Here is a 20883-nt window from a genome sequence, read left to right on the forward strand (position 1 = left end):
GTTTCTCCATGCCAGACCAGACACTCGACGTCCCCAACCCAGCCAGCCTTGGAATACCGCAGTAACGTCCTTCGTGTTGCTCCTCCACCGCCTCTGAACCGTCAAAGGGCCCCTCCTTTTCTTCACCCCTTGGCCGTGTCATAACCTCCCGTCCTCCTTGCCTACCTTACCTATTTCATAACCTCTCCTCCCTCCCTCCGTCATTTACCAAATCTGCTCTCCTGCAAACTCTGCCCCGCTTGACCCAACCACTAAGCTGTCTCTACAGAACTACAAACAAGATACCCCCCAACTAAAACAACAAGAGAGAGGAGATACGAGGTAAAAGTCATCATGCTCGACGCCAGGTCCTACCCATTGCTGGTCGGCCTGATCGTGCTGGTCTGGTTCTCCCGGCCGGCCCACGCCTTCGGAGCTGGCAACATCGCCGGCATCTCCAAGATCGAGGGCCAGAATTGTAAGCTTATATCCAATTACCTCTTACTAGTTATAGACGCTGACCGTGCGGTAAACCAGGGCGCCACGGCGACATTGAAGATGCGCTCCTCACGCTCGCGATGGCCCGCTCCATGAACGGCAAGAAGTTCACCAAGATGATGGTCTCCCGTGTCTACTTCGGCAACTGGCTGAGAGACTACTCTCAGGCCATTGACGTCGGTACTGTCAAGTCCGTTTCTGCCGAGGCCATCCGCCTGCTCCTCTGCGTCCTGGGCTTCCTTAGCTTCGGCTACGGATCCAGGGAGTTCGAGGTCACGGCCGACAGACTGGGCTGCTACCGCCCCGAGGACCACATCGACAACCCCAAGAACTACGCCGACAACATCGATGCCCGCCAGTACGACCGTCGCCTTAGAGGCCCCGTTGACGAGGGTGTTGAGCTTGCCATCGACGAGCGTACCGGTATGAAGAACTACATTGCGAACGAGCAGGCCGGCATCATGACCTCTGCCGCTCACGTCCGCAAGCTCTTCGCCACCTGCATCGAGCTCGCCCGAGGATACGGTCGCAACAAGAACGAGGCCGATCTCTACGAGGCGATGCGCCTGATGGGTACTGGTCTGCACTGCTTGGAAGGTACGATACAGGGCATCTATACCCTCAGCTGTAAGGTTACTAACGATTGCGGCTCGCAGACTTCTTCGCGCACAGCAACTACACCGAGCTTGCCCTCATCGAGATGGGCGAGCGCGACACATTCCCCCATGTCGGCAGAGACACCCGCATTAGACTTGAGGGCGCTAGAGACGAGGTCTACCCGATTGTCACTGGCACTTTCGGTGGTGTTGACTTCCTGCACTCCGTTACTGGCGAGGGTAGGTTTATCGGGATCCCATCTGCTGGGCCTGGCTAATTCCATCACAGTCTCTGACAAGCTCACCCAGAACGAGATTGAGGAGCTCGAGGGCACCCTTCAGGAGAGTAAGAACAACGACACCAGCATTCTGCGCAACTTGCTGGACATGATTCCCGATGGTATCTTCGGCGGTAAGCACCAGAGCAACCGGGTGGATGAGCTCCAGAGCAGTGCTGCCGAGTCGCAGCTCCAGAACATGCAGGTCTCGCCCAGAGACCCTGAGGAGTTCACCCAGTACATCCAGAACGTTTTCAAGCAGATCATGCCTGCCATTCAGTTCCACGACGAGATTCTGCAGGGCATCAGCGAGGCCATTGAGAAGATTCCCGTCCTCCCCAAGATTCTGGAGCAGCTTGAGGAGCAGCTCTCCAAGTTTGTCTTCTCTCTCATTGCCCCCTTCATCATCCCTGTCATCAACCAGATCCGCAACGAGCTGCGCACTGGTTCTGCCGAGATCATCGAGAGCAGCGAGAAGGAGCAGCACGTCGTCTTCGATGATGACCGTAGCACCGACCCCACTCACTCTATGCTGTCCAAGGACCACTTTACCAATGTAAGTAGCTACCTCTGTCCCTCAGTGCTGAGTGGCTTTGAATCTGATTCACTTTCAGATTCTGAACGAGATTGCTGGCCGCTGCGCTGCTCTGACTGTGCAGTGGGTTGTGCCTCAGCTGATGGAGGCCATTGATGATGAGGGTGTTGATGTTAACCGCACCATCAACCGCATCATCTTCGGCGTCATGCACCACCCCGCTCAGCGCGATATGGGCGAGGATGGTGCGACTGAGGGACGTCAGAAGATCTTCCGCTTCATTGAGGAGTGGTGGAACAACATGGATAGAAGCCAGCAGGATGACTACCGCCGCAAACTGAGCCGTGAGGGCGTCCAGCGGGGAGAGAACCACAAGGAGGGCGAGCACGACACTGGCCACGGCCACGGCTGCAGTGGAAAGCTTCACATGCGCAAGCAGTTCGGCGAGCCCAAGAACTGGGAGGACAAGGTTGCCGACCAGGCTGCCGGCGCCCTTCTTGAGGGTGCTTCTGGCGCCATCGCCGGCCTGGTGCAGCAGCAAGCTGGCGTTAAGATCCCCCAGTACAAGCACCAGCAGGAGGAAGAGGAGTCCAGTGGTGGTGGAGGTGCTGGCGGACTCATCGGCTCTATCCTCGGCGGTGTTTTCAAGAAAGACGAGACCGAGTCTCGCCACAGCAGCCGTCGCGATGACGAGGGCAACTACACCCAGACTCAGACTGAGTATGGCCACCACGGCAACAAGTACGGCCAGGCTGAGTATAAGGAGACTCAGTACTCTGGCGGTGGAGGCCGCTCCGAGTACCGTCGCTACGAGCAGGAAGATAGCCAAGGTGGACGTCAGACCAGCGGCTACGAATACCAGGAGACCACAGAGACCAGACCTTCCTATGGCGGTGGATACGAGCAGCGCACCGAGACTCACCGCTACGAGGGCAGCACTGGTGGTGGCTACGGTGGTGGAAACCGACGCGACGAGGACGAGGGAGGCTACGGCGGCCGTCGTCATGATGAGGGCGGATACGGAGGCGGTCGACGCGACGACGAGGGTGGCTACGGTGGTGGCCGTCGCCACGAGGAAAGCAGCTACGGTCGTCAGGAGGAGAGCTACGGTGGAGGCGGAGGCTACGGCGGTGGTCGCCGCGAGGATGAAGGTGGCTACGGCGGTGGTCGCCGCCATGACGAGGGCGGCTATGGTGGTGGTGGCGGCGGTGGTTACGGTCGTCAGGAGGAGAGCTACGGCAGCGGCGGCGGTGGTGGCTACGGAGGCCGCCGCGAGGATGAGGGCGGTTACGGACGCCAAGAAGGCGGCTACGGTGGTCGTCAGGAGGGTGGCTATGGCGGTCGGGAGGAGCACCACGGCCGACGCCGTGATGATGACGACGATGAGCGTCGTGAGGGCGGCGGCGGCTTCGGCGAGTTCATCGGCAAGGTTGCCGAGAGCTTCGGCGACAACAACAACAACCGCAGATGGTAGAACTGCTGCTGTTGAATCACCTAGACATGGGTTCACGCAGACCCGATGCTAGTTGCTTTTGGTTGTCGATATGGACTGGCTTTAACTGGAGTAGGTGGGGGCGGTTGATGATACAGGTTAACGAAGCTCAATAACGAAAAGTCTTGATTTCAGAAGTTTACACTGTTGTTTGATCTTGTAGTGACTTGATGGTGCCGTTGATAGTTGCCTTGGTGCAAGTGACATGCTAACGTCGTCTGAAGAAGACCTGCCTCTCGTGCAACTCGGCGTCGCTTTTGACACCCGCTCATGTCGTCTTTTCTTGTACGCATTCCCATCGTCATAACGTTGTGCGCTCTGCAAAACTGATTTACCACACATTGCAGCGTTTAAAAGCTGTCATGTCTCGGTGTAGCAATTCATAGTCATAATTAATGGCAGAATAATTGACTTTAACTTGGAACAACAACCTATGACGCCAGTCCTCAAAAGTGCCACTATCAGCCGGATATATCAAATCTTCTGAGCCATGTAAGAATTAACCGGCTGATCTCTTACCCCATGGAGGTTTTTCTCTCGCAGCTCCGGATCCTACCTTACTCTGCTCTGCATCCCATCTACCCCTGGCGAACGTTGACGATTGCGGGGAAACCAACGCACCCATCGGCGCGACTGCCGTCGGAACATTTCTCCGTTTGGATGAATCGGCCTAGATCGCAAATTTGAGCTCACATGAGGCCCCGGAAGCGTGGTTTCTGCTAAATTGCCAGAACCACGGTCTTGTCTCCTGGGGTGCCGCCGCCCCTGGTTATATCGGTCTTGTATTAGTCGGTGGTGTGTCCCGCGTCTACGGACTGATTTTCGGCTCGATCGAAGCAGGTTTGGCGGACGGCACGAGGCAAGTCAGTTCGTGTGTTATTTGGTACCGGCAATATGGTGTCGGCTGGTCGGGCAGGTGTTCCCCGTCCTTTTCACTTTGGAAGCAGCTCAGAAAGAGTGTTACTCGGTATGATATAGGTCATGTGTAGTTTGTCCATGGTTTTGATATATTGCTCTTCCGCCTGTAATTATACAGCAAAACTCTCAATCCGACTGAAACCCTCTAGCAAGCCCAGGATAACTATATATACATAGCCCAAAACCTTCTTCAACATCTCATCTCGACCGCCAGAAGGCACCCTCGAACAAACCACCAAAAGCTGCAATCAGCCCACAAGAAAGAGGTAAACAAAAAGATGCATCCCACGCAAGCCCTCGCCACGCTCCTCTCCCTGCTCCCCCTCGCCGCCTCCCAGGCCTCGGGCACCGGCTCCACGACGCGCTACTGGGACTGCTGCAAGCCGTCGTGCGCGTGGCCCGGGAAGGCCTCCCTCGCCGCCGGGCCCGTGGGCACGTGCGACCGCAACGACAACCGGCTCAACGACGGCGGGGCCACCAAGTCGGGCTGCGACGCGGGCGGGTCGGCGTACATGTGCAGCTCGAACTCGCCGTGGGCCGTCAGCGACAGCCTGGCGTACGGCTGGGCGGCGGTGCGGATCTCGGGCGGGACGGAGGCGTCGTGGTGCTGCGCGTGCTACGAGCTCACGTTCACGAGCGGGCCGGTGAGCGGGAAGAAGATGGTTGTGCAGGCCACGAATACCGGCGGGGATTTGGGGCAGAATCACTTTGATCTTGCTGTGAGTTGGGACACTTTCTCTTGTTCTATATGGGTTTCTTTCTCTCCTTGGGTGGATTCAAGGTTGGACGGGGTCGGACCGGGCCCGATGATCACCGTCCCGGCGCCCCGATCTCCGGGACCCGGATAGATGTCCCACTATTACATCGGCTCGACGCAACTTGCGGAGCACCGCTAGAATACTGGTAGTACCGATCAGTCACTGACATGGTTACAGATCCCCGGCGGCGGCGTGGGACAGTTCAACGCGTGCACCGATCAGTACGGAGCGCCGCCCAACGGGTGGGGCCAGCGATACGGAGGCGTCAGCTCCCGCTCCGAGTGCGACGGGTTCCCGGAGAAGCTCAAGGCCGGATGCTACTGGCGGTTCGATTGGTTCCAGGGTGCCGACAACCCGAGCGTGTCCTTCAAGGAAGTGTCGTGCCCGGCCGAGATCACGGCCAAGAGCGGGTGCAGGCGGAACTAAGTGCGCCTCGTCCTGCAGACCCTGCCTGGAATGATGAAGCCATGCGCTGTGGCGTGCTCCCCCCATCACGTTGATATCAAGGTTTTAGGTAGTTGAATACAAGAAGTGTACAACGGGCACGTCAAGCCAAACTCCCAGAACTAGGGCACCAGACTGCACTGGGTGCATGAACGTGCTTACTCCAGGTCGCGAGGTGAGCTACGACTCCATAAGCAGAGCACAACCTCTTGTCCCAAGACTCAGGGCGAGATGGGATGGTGAAGGCGACTTGGCGTACAGAGTACACAACTCTGATGAGAACTGAGCGCCCCGGGTTGCCAAGCCTCAGCTGCAGTAGGTCGAATAGCTTCTTCAATTTCCATTGCTGACAGGGTTCGCCGGTACAGCTTGGCATCTCAAAAGCAGAGCTGCACTAGCCCGTTTAATACCCTCCGACATGACTGCCGTGAGCAGAATGGATATCAACGGTGGCTGTGGGCTGGGCAGTAGACGGGCAGCCCGCTTCTTGTGAAGCTACAACACCCAGCAGCCCCCAAGACGAGGGCAGCCAAGATAAAGCCAAGATGCTCGATGAAAGCGACATTGCACCCAAGGCCTTGTCGTTGGGCACTGCCCCAAGGGGGCAAATCACATTTTGTCGCAGGCACGTCGCCAACGAGAGGCCGCGCGGTCTTTGGTGCAAGTGCTTGCCAACTCGCCAGAATGGTTTCCTTCTTTCGCAGGCGTATCTATGTGGCAGCCAACGGAGACGCGCCGGCGAATCAGACGTTTGAACTCACATGACGTAGAAGTGATGTTCGGGTTTGTGTGCCGCTTTAGACAAGGGGGACGGGGCGCCAGGTCGCGGCCGGGAGCCTGTAAGATGCCGAAGGCAGCGTAGGCAGTGGAAGAAACGCAGGACAAGCGACGGCAAGCGGTAGACCGGCATCTTCGGCGCGTAGTGTCAATGCGGCTGGTAGGTATCCGTACAGAGCGAGCGATATCGATGATTGACCAGCCTCTGAAAATCTCCTCGAGACTAAATCAGTTTCGACAAGCTTCGCTTTCTGCCAGGCTATGATTGAACGGCACATTTCCCAAAGAACTGGCGGGAGCCGTTGCCCCTGTCCTGCACTGTCCTGGTGGAGCTAACCGGGCGAACACCCAATGTTTCAATGACGTCTGCCCGGGCGTTGTGTCTGTGAGGGGTACCCTGCGCTCCTCTCATGTACTTGGTCGAGATTGAATCAAGACGCCAGAAAACACTCAAGCGCTGTGACCTACAACTGCTGACAAGGCCTGCGGAAGGACAGTTGGTCGCTGACAGATTTCAGGTTAAGCACCACGAGCGTCCGAAGATTGAAAGATTGCGAGACTTGTATGGGGATGCCAAGGCGCATTGGCGGTTAGCGATCGAAGCTAGAAGGGTGTACAGTTGCTAGAAGCCTTTCCCGCGAGTTGACTTGCAGCGGGACGTCTATCGTAGGATTCCTGGGCGCTGGCAATTGTCATCTTGTGTTGTAACTTGTGTGACACTGGCCAAAACCGGGACGTGGGACGCAGGCCACGCAAGATGGGTGTCCGATAGTCGATTGTCCATCAGAAGCGGTCTGGCGGCGCATGCACGTTGTTGCCGTTTAAACCGTCCGCGGCCTGCTTGTGCCGCTGGACTCTTGCGCCCACCCATTTCGATACTCGTAGCGGCAACGAAATCGAGGGCGGGCAAGCTAGTTATCTCAGGATGCGTGGTTCCATTGGTCGCATCGTACGATGCGATCCTCTCTCCAGGACCGGCAGCATCGAGTTTGTTGTATGACATGTCCCAAGGCTTGCAGATGCAACCACGCGTGGCATGAGATGGAAGATATGCAACCGAGGGCAGATGGGCTTGTGTCACTTGTGCGACGGTCTGCAAGGAGAGGGTCTATTGGGATAGAGAAGCACGCGAAGGGTGCCGTATTGCTGGGAACCCCGAGTGAGAGAATGCCGAGAGAACCGGTCGGACATCGTCTAACTGTCACTAGACATCAGTCGGTGCATGTCGAGTCTGGAACAGTCGGCACAAGTTGCCGTCTGGGAGGACCGGGTCCTTGATGAGACAGAAAGTTAAATTCTCATTGAGGGAGGGTTTTGAGACCGAGAGAGAGGAGAGCGGGAGGCAGACATTCTCCAGAGATCTGCAGACTGAGCTGGAGGCGGTCCTGACTGAGGTGTTCTACCTACCTACCTACCTACCTCAGTACAGAGTACTTTGTAGTTATTGACGGTAGGCAAGTGGTTTGGCTAGGTAGTGCGAGAAGACCGGGGACTGTTGGTGCCCGTATCCGGACCCAGCGACGTGCCTCGAGGTGATGAGGCTAAGGTAGGGTCTTTTCCTCCGCGCTAAGACACTGAGGAGGTTCCCTCTTCCGCACCAAATGACCTGCTTGTTTAGCGGGATTGGCGAGACCTTGGGGCAGGCAGGTATTTGCGGCACACGGGAGGTAGGCACGTAGGTAGGTAGGGAACGAGAGACAAAGACGGAGAAGCCGTTTCTTTTTTCACCTCAGCTTGGTCGTTGGCGACGGCCAGAAGGTGACGTCTATTGGGCAAGACCTCGGAGCCGGCCTGGGTGACCCGAGAGATCTCTGTGTAGCAATGTTTTTGGATGTAACGACCAGGAAGAGGAGAGGACCGGGGCGACGGGAGACGGGGCAGTTCGATTTAGCAGAAAGATCAGACAGACAAGCTTCGAGGCAACAAAAAGCTTAGCGACGAGAGCGAAGTTCCATTGACGTCCGATTCGCCGGGCGTCGGCTGTCGGGCGAGTGCATGATGAGGCAGCCAGCAAGCAGCGAGGGAGATGAGCGGGCATGAGGTACACCTCAGTGGAAAGCTTTGTTGGAGGGGTTGTGCATGTCGAGACAAACAACAACGGCAAGAGCGGCAAGTTCAGTGGCTGTTTGGCAGACGAGAACGGAGGGTTGGGTCGAGGTTTTAGGGAGGTTTAGGGCGTGCCGCTGCCGTTTTGGTGGTTGGAGTGTTGGTTTCTGGTGGTGCCGCCCGTGTGCCGTGGCTGCCGCTGGCATTCAAATGTCGGTTGGTCGGCTCTGAGTCTGCAGCCTGCAGCAGCATCGCGCTTCTTTTTCTACGGGCTGCTGGGCTGCTCCTTGCCCGGCACACAATACGCGGACGGGGTACGAGTATCCTCTGTTAGCGGAGACGGTCAGTCGGGTGCCACACTGGGCGTACGCAGCATGGGGGCCTTAACTCCGCTACCTGCGTCGACGCGGATGAGCGGCTTCTCACTGGCTACCGGAGAACTCTCACGGCTCCATCGGACCCCACCCACCATCTTCTCAGTCGTACCTTCGCACACTCGCACTCACACTCTCGTACCTCCCCTTCTGCGCAGCACCCAGCCGTGACCCAGTCCACTGTCCAGTGCTCAGCGTCCACAGGTGGACCTGCCTATCCGTTCCTGGTAACAGCAGGTACTCGGTGTGTCAGTGGAGAGTGCGAGAGTCAGGAACCAGACTGAGGGAGATGCGGATGTAACGAGCCGCGCAAGATGCCCGCAGGAATGAAGATTAAGCTGCATGCTGTCGGAGAAACATGTTGAGAGAGATGGCCGACGAGACCTGGACATGGAAATGCATCCAAAAATCAACGAAGCGGCATGAACGGGAACGATGACATGGAAGGACGACAAAACAAAAAGACCAGACTGGCTGCCTTGGTATGGAGGTCAACGACGAGGACAAGGCAAGGAAGGGAGGCTGTGTGGGTGGTGCGGTGCGGTGCGCCTGTCCTGTCCTTTCGCTCGCCCCCCCTGCTCCTGTCCTCCTACGAATACCTGTATCCGTACCGCACCGTACCGTAGGTATTCGTACCTGCCGACTGACCTACAATTGACAAATGCCTAAGCCAATGTTTGGCGAGGTACTTCAGTGTACAGCCCGTGTTGCGCAGAATCTCATGTACCTCCTCCGACCTTGTCCCTAGTGCCTGTCCGGCCTGCCCAAGGGGCCTTACGGTCAGTTCGTTACGTTGCTGAGAGATATTACTACTGCTACCGACGCCCTCTCTCTCATCGTCTGTAATCAATTGCCTTTGCTGTTTTGCTTCTCTAACCCGCACTCTGGGCTGCTTGCTTGCTCTTCCCTGCCCGTCCTTGCCTTGACTTGCCTGCTCCTGCTCCCGCTCCCGCTCCTGCGCCTGTCGCTGTCAGTCATCCTCCATCCACCACCCACCCCCATACCGTAACTACCTACCAAACCACGGGCACCCACGCACGCCCACCACACCCTCGACTTGATCAATGTGCAGTGTGCTCCTGCAGCGCACTGGGAACGACCTGTCGAACCCCGCTTGGCATTGAAAATCGCGCCGGGCCCCAGCTCTCATCCTCACTCGTCCCTTTCTCAGCTCTTCCCGACTTCTCTCGCTTTGCTCGACCACTCCCAATTCCACGCGCTCCGACACGGCTCCTGCCCTCGAGGCGTTGATCTTGAGGCTCCAGTCAGCAATCCGCAACCTCTCGAATTCTATTCCGCCTCGACCGACCTTGGATCCCAAGAGCAGCCCGAGTCCTGAACACGACAATTTCCCGGGCCTCTCACCCTCATCGCCTGCTGTTTCCCTCTCACCTGCCTAGCCTGCCTCTCTCATTCTCACTTCCATCCTGCCAGAGCAGCCGCCAAACAACCGTTCTTCTGCGAGGTTGATGGTTTCAATGCCCTCAACCTCCTAGTTTAACATGTGAGGAAAGCATGTGTAAGTCAAAAAAATATTCTCCCTTATACGGCGATGTGTCGCTCGAGAAGCCACGCCTTGTGACTCGCTCTCTGCAGCTGCCAAATCGCCTGGTGTTGTCTCCCTTTTCGCGGCCAAGAGGTGCCAAAGTCCCCCGGTCTTGGCATCATCCACTGACGTCTCACAGCTCTCGAACAGATTCGAAATGTCGTGTATGTCTCAGCAATTTTCTTCAAAATCCGTCTTCCTTTCTTTAACGTCGCTTCCCTTGGTCGCTGTCAATTTTGCATGTTTCCCTCCTGTTCAGCGTCGAGGCTTTGTGTCCAGTCGTCACACCATAGCATGTATTTCAGCGTCACGATACCCAACAGCGCCTCAGTGGGCAGACGCGACGTCTGCCCACCCCCATCAAAACTGGCCTACCCCCGCCACGGCTCTTAACCTCGTAGTCCACGGGATCATTATTGACCATGATGCAGTCTGCTATTCAGTAATCCTGTCTGGTCAGGTGCAAACACCGTCCCCTCGACGATTATTAGAAATATCACATCACTCTCGGTACGTCACCTCATCGTCGCTTGTCTACTGATGTTCTCCCCTAACCGAATGCGCAGAGTAACATAGCATACCAAGACACAATCGTCGAGAACCTCACCACTTTGAGTTCGACCAACTCCGATACCGAAGATGGCATCATCAGAGGCCTTCTCTACGTCCCCGATCTCGCTGTCGCGAATCCATGTTACCAGCAGCAGTACGACATCATCCCCCGAAACGCAACCACCCAGGCAGCTTTACCTCCCACAAACTACAACCTCATCGCCCTAGCACCATGGTTCAACGCCACCTGTACTCTGGCGTATCTCGCCTCTGCGCGACTCGATCCGATCCGTGCCTTCATTTTTTACAGGCCAAACAATTCAACGAGAGAACCCCAGGGCGCCGATTCGCCAATATGGGATCTCGACGACAACGACGCATGGCGGACCCAGAACCGCTTCCCAATCTTCGCCGTTCCCGGCGCCCAAGGCAACAAGATGATGCGCCAACTCAGTCTATACTCTGGAAATCTATCGTCAATACCGTACGGAGACCAGATCCAGGACATATATGACCCCCACGACAACGATTATGTACGCATATGGACCGAGTTGACTGTAAAGGACCGAGATAGTGTGCCCGCTATGTGGACGTGGATCCTTACGGTCGTCGGAGTCGTCATATTCATCATTGCATGTTTATCACTTACGATGCATCTAGTGCAAAGAAGACGAAGGATATCACTACGAAGGAGAGTGTTGAGTGGAGAGGTCGACCTGGAGGCTATGGGTATCAAACGAATCACGGTGCCGATCAACCATGTCAAAGGTTTCCCGCTATTTACGTACAGCTTTCAGCCGGAAATGGTCAGCAGCCCGGCAACGACGAGACCCCCAAAGTCTGTCCGATCTCCACGAAGCCAGCGTACCGTTTCTGAGTCCGCCGCACCGAAATCAAGAGCCCGCAGATCCAGCGTGAATAGCGCCACCAGCACCGTTGCTACCAACTTCCAGCCTCAGTGCCACATTTGCCTCGAAAACTACGTGGATCGCGAATCCATCATTCGAGAATTGCCATGCGGGCATATTTTCCATCCGGAGTGCATTGACGAGTTTTTGAGTTTGAACAGCTCCTTGTGCCCGATTTGCAAGAGGAACATGTTACCACGCAACTATTGCCCCAAGATTACCAATGGAATGGTCCGTCGAGAGCGGGCCGTTAGACGGCTGAGAGAGAGGGTTATCGTCGTCGAGTCAGATGACGAGGAAGAGGAGGTCAAAGGCAAAAGTTGGGGCAGACGGCTGTTCGGCACGGACAAAGCGGCATCATCCCCGAAGGAAACGCCGATGACGCCCGTCACAACCTCCAGGTCCCCGAAAACAGCACAAGAGTCAGCAACCGCACGTGCCCCTGCACCGGCAGAGACGGAAGACCCGCGCAGGTCAACCCTAGAGCCGACACAAGAAGAGCAGGAAGATTCAGATCGACCTTCAAGTCAGTCAGGCGGTCAGGAGCCTGCTCAACCCATATCACGACCGCCTCAAGCTTCACCGGCAGCACATCACGGTCTTCGAGGCAAACGTCGGAAGTCGGGTGGCCTGCGCCTCCATATGCCCGGTTCGGACGACACCAAACAGACCCATTCAAAGCCGGAAGGACGTAAGAGTCCCTCCGCCTTGGCACGGGCTCGGATGCGGGCATTGGCGGGTACGCCGCTCGACGACCCCGACGGGCGCAACCCAATATGTAAGCGCCTGCCAATATATCGAATTGAATGATCTTTGCTAACTATTACTCAAGGGAAGCGCTACGTCGTCAAGGTCTTTCCAGGGTTTTCATGACCCGCACTTTCGAAGCATTTCAAAACTCGGGGTTGCATGGTGCACAGGCGTTTTATTGGTCAGGCAGACAGGACTGCTTCAGTGTCTTTTAAAGGGAACATGACGAAACACGATACAGACTAACGACAGTCTCCCCGGCGGCTGCCCCACCACTCTGGGTGACGAGGAGACTGATTCATTTCTCACGACGACGATTAGACTCGGCAGGCTCGGCACAGCCTTTCAGCGTTTTACAATTTTGGGACGGATTTTTTTCTCGAAGGGGTTTCTCAAGAAGGCCTCCTCATCTTTGGACTGGATATACCCTACAGGGAACGGACATGCATCAACGGCGGGGTCGACGGATGCCATGCGTGATATTAAAAGTTTAGTATTTAGTGATGAATGCCGCCAGCTGCACGGCGAGTAAGGGAACAACAGGGCACACGGCTCAAACGAGCGAGTCGCATCCTGAATGAAAGATTACCGATTTAAACTTCCAAGACCAAAAAAAGAGTTCCATCTATTGCTTGGTGAAAAGACACGACTACAGTCATGGTATCGTTGCTATTGTTGTTTCATCCGAATCTAAAGCAATGCCGTCCCTCATCCAATGTACTTTGCTCGCTTCTATCCGAACGCCCGCTCGTCTCAAAAACACGTTTACTCGCGCGGAGGAAACTATATCCTAAACTTTCACCTTGTCATGTCTTGGCTTTTCCTTGGCCCTTCTTGGCTTTCTCTTGGCAACGCTCTTCTCCGGCACCTCAAATTCGACCTCCTCATCATGAGCGAGTGCGACCTTCAATGAGTTTGTCGTCTTCTTTTGTGCCGCCCCTCGCCAGCGCCTCCCTGATGCGGTCGTTTTCGGCGGCGCGGATGCGTTGCCTGGCCTCCTCCAGCCGCTCGACGCCGCGATCAATCGTCTCGATGTGCACCGTCAGGGGGATGGCGGCGGGCGAGTCGCGGACGAGCTCGGGGGCGGCGACGCGATCGCGGAGGTCGCCCAGGCCAGCCTGGATCTTCTCGAGGTCGACGATGAGGGCCGAGATCTGCGCCACGGCCGTGAGACGCTGGCGGTCTACCTGGCGGAGCAGTGAAAGCTGCGAGTTGAGGTTGTGGAGGCGTTTGTTGTTGGCGCCGACGAGTGTCCAGATAGTCCAGAGAACCTCGTCCCTGCGAGACTTGACCGAGTTCGAGGACCGCGTGACAACCTCGTAGATCTGGTTCAGGCTCTCCTCGGCTTTTGAGAGGAGTAGGAGGACACCCTGCGCTTCGACTATGAGTCCGGCAATGCGGTCTGACACAAGAGCCGTGTGTTCGATATACTTATCCAACAGCGTACGCTCCGAGAAGGGCGTCACAGTTGGAGTAAATGGGTAAAAGAGCCAGTTCGTCCATTGGGATACGAGAGAGACGTCGGCGTTTTCCGCGGTAGACAGTGTATCCAGGTATCGGGATGTCCAGCGGTTGATGGATATTACCGAGTCCACGGCAGATCCAACATGGACGTTGAACTTTTGCAGGTCGGCAGCCGTCAGGCGCGCCGTATCAACGTACTCGTTGAACTCGTGCACGAGCTCTTCTCGCTGCGGGAGTTCCGAGTATCGCACCATGGTGCGAAGGTCGCGTATTGACGATTCAGAGCGCTTCATCTCCATGGGCAGAGAGACGCCATCGGCGCTGCGTTCTAGGACCTGCTCGAACTGCGACTGGACGTTCATGAGGTCGTCAAACTCGACGTTTGCGGACTCGGCATCTTGCGTCTTGCCGTTAAGTGGCCCGGGGGAAGGGCAGAACGGGAGATCTAGATATGCAGCTCCCGGGATGCGGCAAAGCGGGGAGAGAGATGTTGATATTGACTTCGTCACCATGTTTTGAAGCACCATGGATGCGCCGAAGAAGAGCCATACTGCCAGACACAGAGCCAATGGCTTTTGGACGTACCCAAGAGCCATACCGATAATGTTGAACACCCAGGCCAATATGTTGAAGAGGGCATTCGGGAGGCTCTCAGATAGTCTCTCGGAAACCGGCCGCGGCTGCCCAACTGGGTCTTCGTAGTGACCACGGCCCCTTCTCGGATCCCCACGTCGAGATTTGACAGGACTTCCACCACTCGCTTGCCGGATCGCACGACGGCGCACGTCATGTAGCTGGTAGGAATCGTCGCCGGGACGGATGGTCCTCGAGGACCGGCCGCTGCTGTTTCGGGGACTGGTGCCTGAGCCGGCACTCATGTGGACGGAGGGCATGTAAAACTCAGGATCCGGTGTCCGGCTGGTGTCGTGGCGAACGGTAGGTTGGAACGGAGAGCGGAGGATTACCCGTTCATCATCCGCCTTATTCATAAAGTCCTGAACGCTGTGATGCGACTCTTGAGAAGCGCCGAAGCTGAAAGACTGCGAAGGAAGTTGGGACGGGTCAGTTGATTGAAAACCATCGTCGTCTTCGAGATCGTTGAGTATAGACGTGTCGAAGCTGTCGTTTTCGCCGCCTTCGATCAGGCGCCATGAGCTCTCCACGGGAAGCTCCTGCTCGCGTCGCGAAGGCATCGCGTTCGCAGATAAGGTTGATAGGACTTGAGGGATGAGAGACAGGCCTTAGCCTAAGAAATAATGTGTATATATAGTATTGGCAAGAGTAACGATGTCCATGGGCGACCCGGCCCGTCGTTCAAGAAAGCGCTGAGCGTATATGCCCTGGAAACGCGTTGACCGCGTCCAGTGGCGAGATAGATACAAAGTTCGCGAAATGCGACCGCCTCGGTATATATGTAGTTGGGAAGAGAGAATATGATTGTTCTGGAGACTTGCTAGTGAGTCATCAGACGGGAGCTAATAACAGGGGTTGCGACAACGGTTCTGGGCAAAATAGGCAGACAAAGGACGATCTATAACAATGAGATGTAAAGATGAAGTTCACAGACATTCACAACAGACGTCCCGGTCTGGCGTCATAGGATCCAGCAGGCGCCCCTTGCATGGCAGCTGTTGTTTGGGGGCAAGGTAGCTTTGAGTGGGTAGCTTCCTCCACTGAATCCGCTGTATTGGCAGCAGCAGGGACCATGTGGCAGCGTGACTCGACAATGATAAAGCTTCGCTTCCCCTGGTCAGGTCACATGGACCAGGCGATAACAGATGGTGCATCACCCCGCGCGGCAACACATCCTCCCCAAAGTCCGACCACCACCTGTCCGGTGAAACATAGAGCCGAATCCGGGGAACGTTGCACACGACCTCACCACCTAGCTGCCCCACTTAGCCTCCGGCGCGATTGATGCCAAACGTCTTTTTGAGGTCAGGAACCTAGCCTCACCTTCCAAAACCTCGCTTTCCATAAACCCACCAGCCTGTTGCGCGCATACCATCAACAAACACCCCAATCCACCCGAAACAAACGCGCGCACACTCGCCCACCATGACGATGGATCAGCGCGAGCTTGAGTCGAGCATCAAGCAGCTCAACAAGACCGTTCAGGCCAACGATCCGCCTTCTTCGGCCTTGGCTCTTCTTGAGCGCCTCAAGAAGGAGGCCGCTCCTACCGAGGAGATGCTTCGAGTACGTCATCATCAAATTTTTTTAAAAAAAATCGCCCATCCGATTTTTTTCTCTCTCATATCATTTCGCGATAAGATGAAAGCAAGTATTTGTCGCTTGGGAAGGAATTAACAATCGTCCAGGCCACCCGCGCTGGTGTCTTCGTCGGCAAGCTTCGGTCGAACTCGAACAAGGATATCGCCCGCGCTGCGACCGAGTTGGTTCACAAGTGGAAGAAGCTCGTCGAGGCGGAGAAGCAGGGCAAGCTCAAGAAGCAATCTTCCCCTGCCGCGCCCTCCCCCACGACCGCGAGCGCCCCGAAGCCCTCGTCCTCCGGCAGCTCCAAGGAGCCCTTCAAGGGCAACGCCGAGAACCGCCGTGCCAAGGAAGATGGCGCCGACACCAAGCGCACTGGCGACAGCGTTCGCGACGCCTGCATCGAGCTCCTTTACAACGGCCTCGCCTACCGCTCCACAGCATCTGTCGCTGACGTCCTCGCTAAGGCTGTCGCTGTCGAGGCTGCCGCCTTCTCCCACTTCAAGGGTGTCGGCGCTCCTTACAAGGAGAAGGTCAGATCTCTGTTCTCCAACCTCAAGGTCAAGACCAACAAGGAGCTTGGTGTGAATGTTATGGAGGGCAAGATCACTCCCGATCGCTTCGTCGCGATGACGCAGGAGGAGCTCAAGTCTGCGGAGCAGCGCAAGAAGGAGAACTTGCTCCAAGAGGAGAACATGAAGAAGGCGCAGGTTCCCATGGCGGAGAAGAGTATCAGTGATGCTCTGACTTGCGGCAAGTGCAAGCAGAAGAAGGTCAGCTACAGTCAAGCGCAGACGCGCAGTGCTGATGAGCCTATGACCACCTTCTGTGAATGCACTGTCTGCGGTAACCGCTGGAAGGTAAGCCTTATTCCGTGGCTGTTATGTTTCGTGCGGACACCGACTAACAGTGCCTCCAGTTTTCTTAAGCCGGTAACCGTAGCTGCGGAGGTTTCGATTCTTTTTTATCCACTTGACGGCGTGTTTTCGCGTATACCCCGTTACTGAGCACGGGCGGTCTTGCATTTGGCACTCGGAAAGTGCGGTTCGGTTGGTTCGGAGTTGGGGATGAGGAAATGTGGCCTCCTTTTTCATTGCTTTAAGCCGTTCTTACGCCCCGGAAACAAAAGCTTGGGCAATCATTCTTGCTTCTTACGGTGTGCTCATATCGAGGGGATTTGCACTCTAGAGGAGGGTTTCGATAGATTCATCTTAAGACTACTAAGAATCATCGAGTCGTCGTCTCATTGGCATTGATCATATACACATTCTTCATTTCTTTGCGGGATCGATCTTGAGAGCGGAGAACAAATCAGCCGAGTGTTCGTCCTGCTCTAGACCCATTTCCGCCACATGCTTCCAAAACTTGCTGAGATGCCTGGTGCCCGAGTCGCAGAGGATGGTGACGATCTGGCTCCCCTCGGGCAACCGCGAAGCCGCAACGCACGCCGCGGCACAGTTGACAGCGCTGCTACTGCCGACGAAGATGCCGTCGTTCTCCACCAACCACCGCGCCATGCGACACGCTTGCTCATCCGTGATCTTAATCGCGTCGTCAACCAACTCCCGTCCAGCCTCGAAGTTCTCCGTGATGCGGTTGATTCCAATGCCCTCCACAATCGTGTCAACCTGCTGCCTGCGCCGCGTGCCCTCCTTCTCCGTGTTGGAGTACATAACGCCGTGGCGGATCTTGTTGTAGAGCCCGCTGCCCTGGGGATCCGCCAGAATAACCTGCAGCCCCGGCACCTTGGCTTCTTCCTTCAGGTACTTGGCGACGCCCGCAATGGTGCCTCCCGTCCCCGCGCCGGCCACGAAGGCATCGAGCCTGCCGCCGGTCTGGTACACGATCTCTGGTCCCGTGGTGGCGAGGTGCGCGGCAAAGTTGTGAGGGCTCTCGAACTGGTCCGCGAAGAATCCGACGCTGCCATCGCCTGCCTTGGCGGCGTGCTCGGCCGCGCGCCGGCGGGCGAGGTTGACAAAGTGTTCAGGCGATGCGATGGGGGCGGGCGGCACGCGCTCGACCGTCGCGCCGAGGTGGCGGAGCAGGTCGACCTTTTCCATGGCCATGTCGTTGGGCATGCAGATGTGCGCGCGGTATCCCTTTGAGCGTGCGAGCGTCGCCAGCGAGATACCCGTACTGCCGACTGTTCCTTCGTAGATGGTGTCCCCGCGCCCAGGCACAAGCAGGCCGGAAGCCTCCCCGGCCTCGATCATGGACAACGCGACACGGTCCTTGGGCGTGTTTCCCGCGGCATTGAGAAATTCGGCCTTGGCGAGGATCGTGCGTCCCGTGGCCTCACTTAAAGACCGGATTTTGATGAGTGGCGTGTTCCCGATGGCCCCCGCGACGCCCTCGGCGATGAGGGGCGGGTTCCATGCGCCGAGCGCCGCGGCGTCCGCATCCGATCCCGATTCATGGTCCTCCAGCTGCACCGGCGGTCCCCAAAAAGCACTGCTTCGTCTGGAGGGATCCGTAGAAGAGCCGCCGGTTTCCCTCCTTCGTGTGCGGCGGCGCTGGTAGCGGCGCTCGAGGTCCGGGTAAAAGTCCTTGAAGCCCAACGTGACGAGTATGCCGGCCGAAAAGGCGAGCGCCAGAGCGGCAGAGCCGTAGGCTTTTGGATGGTTGGTTAGAGACATGTTGTCTGTGTCATGTGTCTTGCTCCATTGTCTGCCGCAACAACCTTTCTTGTGTTCTCTCTCTCTCTTTCGAGATGTGTGTTGTTGCGGTCTCGGAGCTGGCGAGTCACTTGTCAAAAAAACAAACAGGCGGTCGCGTGCGCATGAATTTTGACCATCTCCCACTACAGGGGACCAGCCCGCTAAAATGTGATGTCATTTAAGCTCTATTGGACCCCTGCTCTCAGCCTCAATCTGCAGTTCCAGGCGACTCAGAGCTGGTGCCCTGGCTGAAGCCTGCCACACACCATCGGCGGATTAACAGCTGCCCCGTCCACCAAGGAGCTCGGGCCATGTCCCGAACACTGAACCCCCCCATGCCAAATGAGGAGCCGACGATTTGCGATTTTGGGCAGTTTGTTGACCTCTTCCTACGGCCCGCGAGCTGGAAACGCCCGTCTCACCGCCGCAAATCTCCCTCCGCCTACGGGATGGACTCTCCTCTCGTCACCCGCCTCTTCCGCGAGCTCTTCCGCCGCCCGGCATGTCAATCCCGCAGGCAATGCACCACCGCCGCCGCCGCCGGCTCTCTGCCGACCCTCCGTCACAACACCCAGAATGCCGCCGCCGCAGCACAACCACAACAGCAACGGCGGCATTACGCCGTCAAGACGTCCCAACCTAGAGGCGAGCGGACAAACGAGTCCAAATGGCAGCAGCGCACATCCCTCTTCCCCAGCGACCGCACCGAAGAATTCGATACGTATCCGACCCTGACCTCCGCCGAACTGGCCGCCCGCTCCACCCGCCCGCGCAAGGTCAAGATGCTCACCCGCGACTTCATCGAGGACAGCCTGTACAACCCGGCGTACGGCTACTTCTCCAAACAAGCCGTCATCTTCTCCCCCGGCCAGCCCTTCGACTTCCCCGCCTTCAAGGACGAGCCGCAGTTCTACCGCGAGCTGGGCAGGAGGTACACCGAGTTCGAGGACGACCTCGACGAGCGCGAGGGGGTCAACGACGCCCGCCCGCTGTGGCACACCCCCACGGAGCTGTTCCGGCCATACTACGGCGAGGCCATCGCGCGGTACCTCGTGTCCAACTACCGCCTGACGACGTACCCCTACCACGATCTCATCATCTACGAGATGGGCGCCGGCCGCGGCACGCTGATGCTCAACATCCTCGACTACATCCGCGACCTCGACCCGCAGGTGTACGCCCGCACGCAGTACCGCATCATCGAGATCTCGCCGGCCCTGGCGTCGCTGCAGAAGCACCACCTGCTGTCCACCGCCGACTCGAGGGGCCACGCTTCAAAGGTGGAGATCATCAACAAGTCCATCTTCTCGTGGTCCGAGAGGGTCCCCTCGCCGTGCTTCTTCGTAGCCATGGAGGTCTTTGACAACTTCTCCCACGACTGCGTGCGGTACGACCTGGCGACCGAGGAGCCGCTGCAGGGCTCCGTCCTGGTCGACGGCGACAACGACTTTTACGAGTTCTACTCCCCAGACCTTGACCCCGTCCTCGCCCGCTTCCTCCGCGTGCGCGACGCCGCCACGGGCGGCCGGTACCCGACACCGTACCCAGCGAACCGTCTTCTGCGCAATCTAAAGTCCCGCATGCCTCTGATGCCCAACCTCTCAGAGGCGGAGTACGTGCCCACCAGGCTGATGCAATTCTTCGACGTGCTGGAGAAGTACTTCCCGGCGCATCGTCTCGTGACGAGTGATTTCCATTCTCTCCCGGACGCCATTCCGGGTCTCAACGCGCCTGTGGTCCAGACTCGTTACGAGCGGAAGACGGTGCCCGTCATGACGCCTTTGGTAAGCTTTGACAACGAGAGCGCTCATGGTGGCTGGGACTATGCTAACCAACCGCAGGTGCACCAGGGCTACTTTGACATCATGTTCCCCACAGACTTCCATGTCATGGAGACCGTGTACCAGGCCATCACGGGTAAGCTCACGAGACTCATGTCGCATGGCGACTTCATGAAGCGCTGGGCGTTCCTCGAAGACACCCAAACGCGCAGCGGGGAGAACCCCCTTCTGAGCTACTACCAGAACGCCAGTGTTCTGGTCACTGTATAAACAACGACCTTGTATAGAGAAAAAGGACATATACCCCGTGGGTCGT

General features: G+C 57.1%; 7 protein-coding genes across 7 annotated transcripts; 5 read left to right on the plus strand and 2 right to left on the minus strand.

Annotated features, from left to right (window-relative positions):
• Nucleotides 1-333: 333 nt before the first annotated feature.
• Nucleotides 334-3360, plus strand: CGCS363_v011038 (uncharacterized protein; the record flags this gene model as incomplete). Its single annotated transcript, XM_036642887.1, has 5 exons — nt 334-457; nt 517-1074; nt 1134-1313; nt 1363-1907; nt 1966-3360. The coding sequence occupies 5 exons, from the start codon at nt 334-336 to the stop codon at nt 3358-3360; spliced, it is 2802 nt and encodes a 933-aa protein (XP_036491804.1).
• A 1214-nt stretch (nt 3361-4574) lies between these two features.
• Nucleotides 4575-5480, plus strand: GUNK (putative endoglucanase type K; the record flags this gene model as incomplete). Its single annotated transcript, XM_036642888.1, has 2 exons — nt 4575-5015; nt 5232-5480. 2 exons carry the CDS (start codon nt 4575-4577, stop codon nt 5478-5480), a joined length of 690 nt encoding a protein of 229 aa, XP_036491803.1.
• Nucleotides 5481-10398: 4918 nt separating this feature from the next.
• Nucleotides 10399-12574, plus strand: CGCS363_v011040 (putative RING finger membrane protein; the record flags this gene model as incomplete). Its single annotated transcript, XM_036642889.1, has 4 exons — nt 10399-10403; nt 10673-10751; nt 10808-12479; nt 12534-12574. The coding sequence occupies 4 exons, from the start codon at nt 10399-10401 to the stop codon at nt 12572-12574; spliced, it is 1797 nt and encodes a 598-aa protein (XP_036491648.1).
• Nucleotides 12575-13338: 764 nt separating this feature from the next.
• On the minus strand, nt 13339-15108 carry CGCS363_v011041 (uncharacterized protein; the record flags this gene model as incomplete). Its single annotated transcript, XM_036642890.1, has 1 exon — nt 13339-15108. One exon carries the CDS (start codon nt 15106-15108, stop codon nt 13339-13341), a length of 1770 nt encoding a protein of 589 aa, XP_036491919.1.
• An 865-nt stretch (nt 15109-15973) lies between these two features.
• Nucleotides 15974-17057, plus strand: tfs1 (Transcription elongation factor S-II; the record flags this gene model as incomplete). The annotated part of the gene is made up of 3 exons (XM_036642891.1): nt 15974-16114; nt 16237-16989; nt 17049-17057. The coding sequence occupies 3 exons, from the start codon at nt 15974-15976 to the stop codon at nt 17055-17057; spliced, it is 903 nt and encodes a 300-aa protein (XP_036491923.1).
• A 343-nt stretch (nt 17058-17400) lies between these two features.
• On the minus strand, nt 17401-18765 carry cys-12 (Cysteine synthase 2; the record flags this gene model as incomplete). The annotated part of the gene is made up of 1 exon (XM_036642892.1): nt 17401-18765. The coding sequence occupies one exon, from the start codon at nt 18763-18765 to the stop codon at nt 17401-17403; it is 1365 nt and encodes a 454-aa protein (XP_036491652.1).
• A 356-nt stretch (nt 18766-19121) lies between these two features.
• Nucleotides 19122-20837, plus strand: CGCS363_v011044 (Protein arginine methyltransferase NDUFAF7-like protein; the record flags this gene model as incomplete). The annotated part of the gene is made up of 2 exons (XM_036642893.1): nt 19122-20570; nt 20628-20837. The coding sequence occupies 2 exons, from the start codon at nt 19122-19124 to the stop codon at nt 20835-20837; spliced, it is 1659 nt and encodes a 552-aa protein (XP_036491929.1).
• Between the last annotated feature and the right edge of the window lie 46 nt (nt 20838-20883).

This window comes from Colletotrichum siamense (genome assembly GCF_013390195.1).
Source record: "Colletotrichum siamense strain Cg363 chromosome Unknown KSG_Cg363_contig07, whole genome shotgun sequence".
NCBI classification, from domain to species: Eukaryota; Fungi; Ascomycota; class Sordariomycetes; order Glomerellales; family Glomerellaceae; genus Colletotrichum; species Colletotrichum siamense.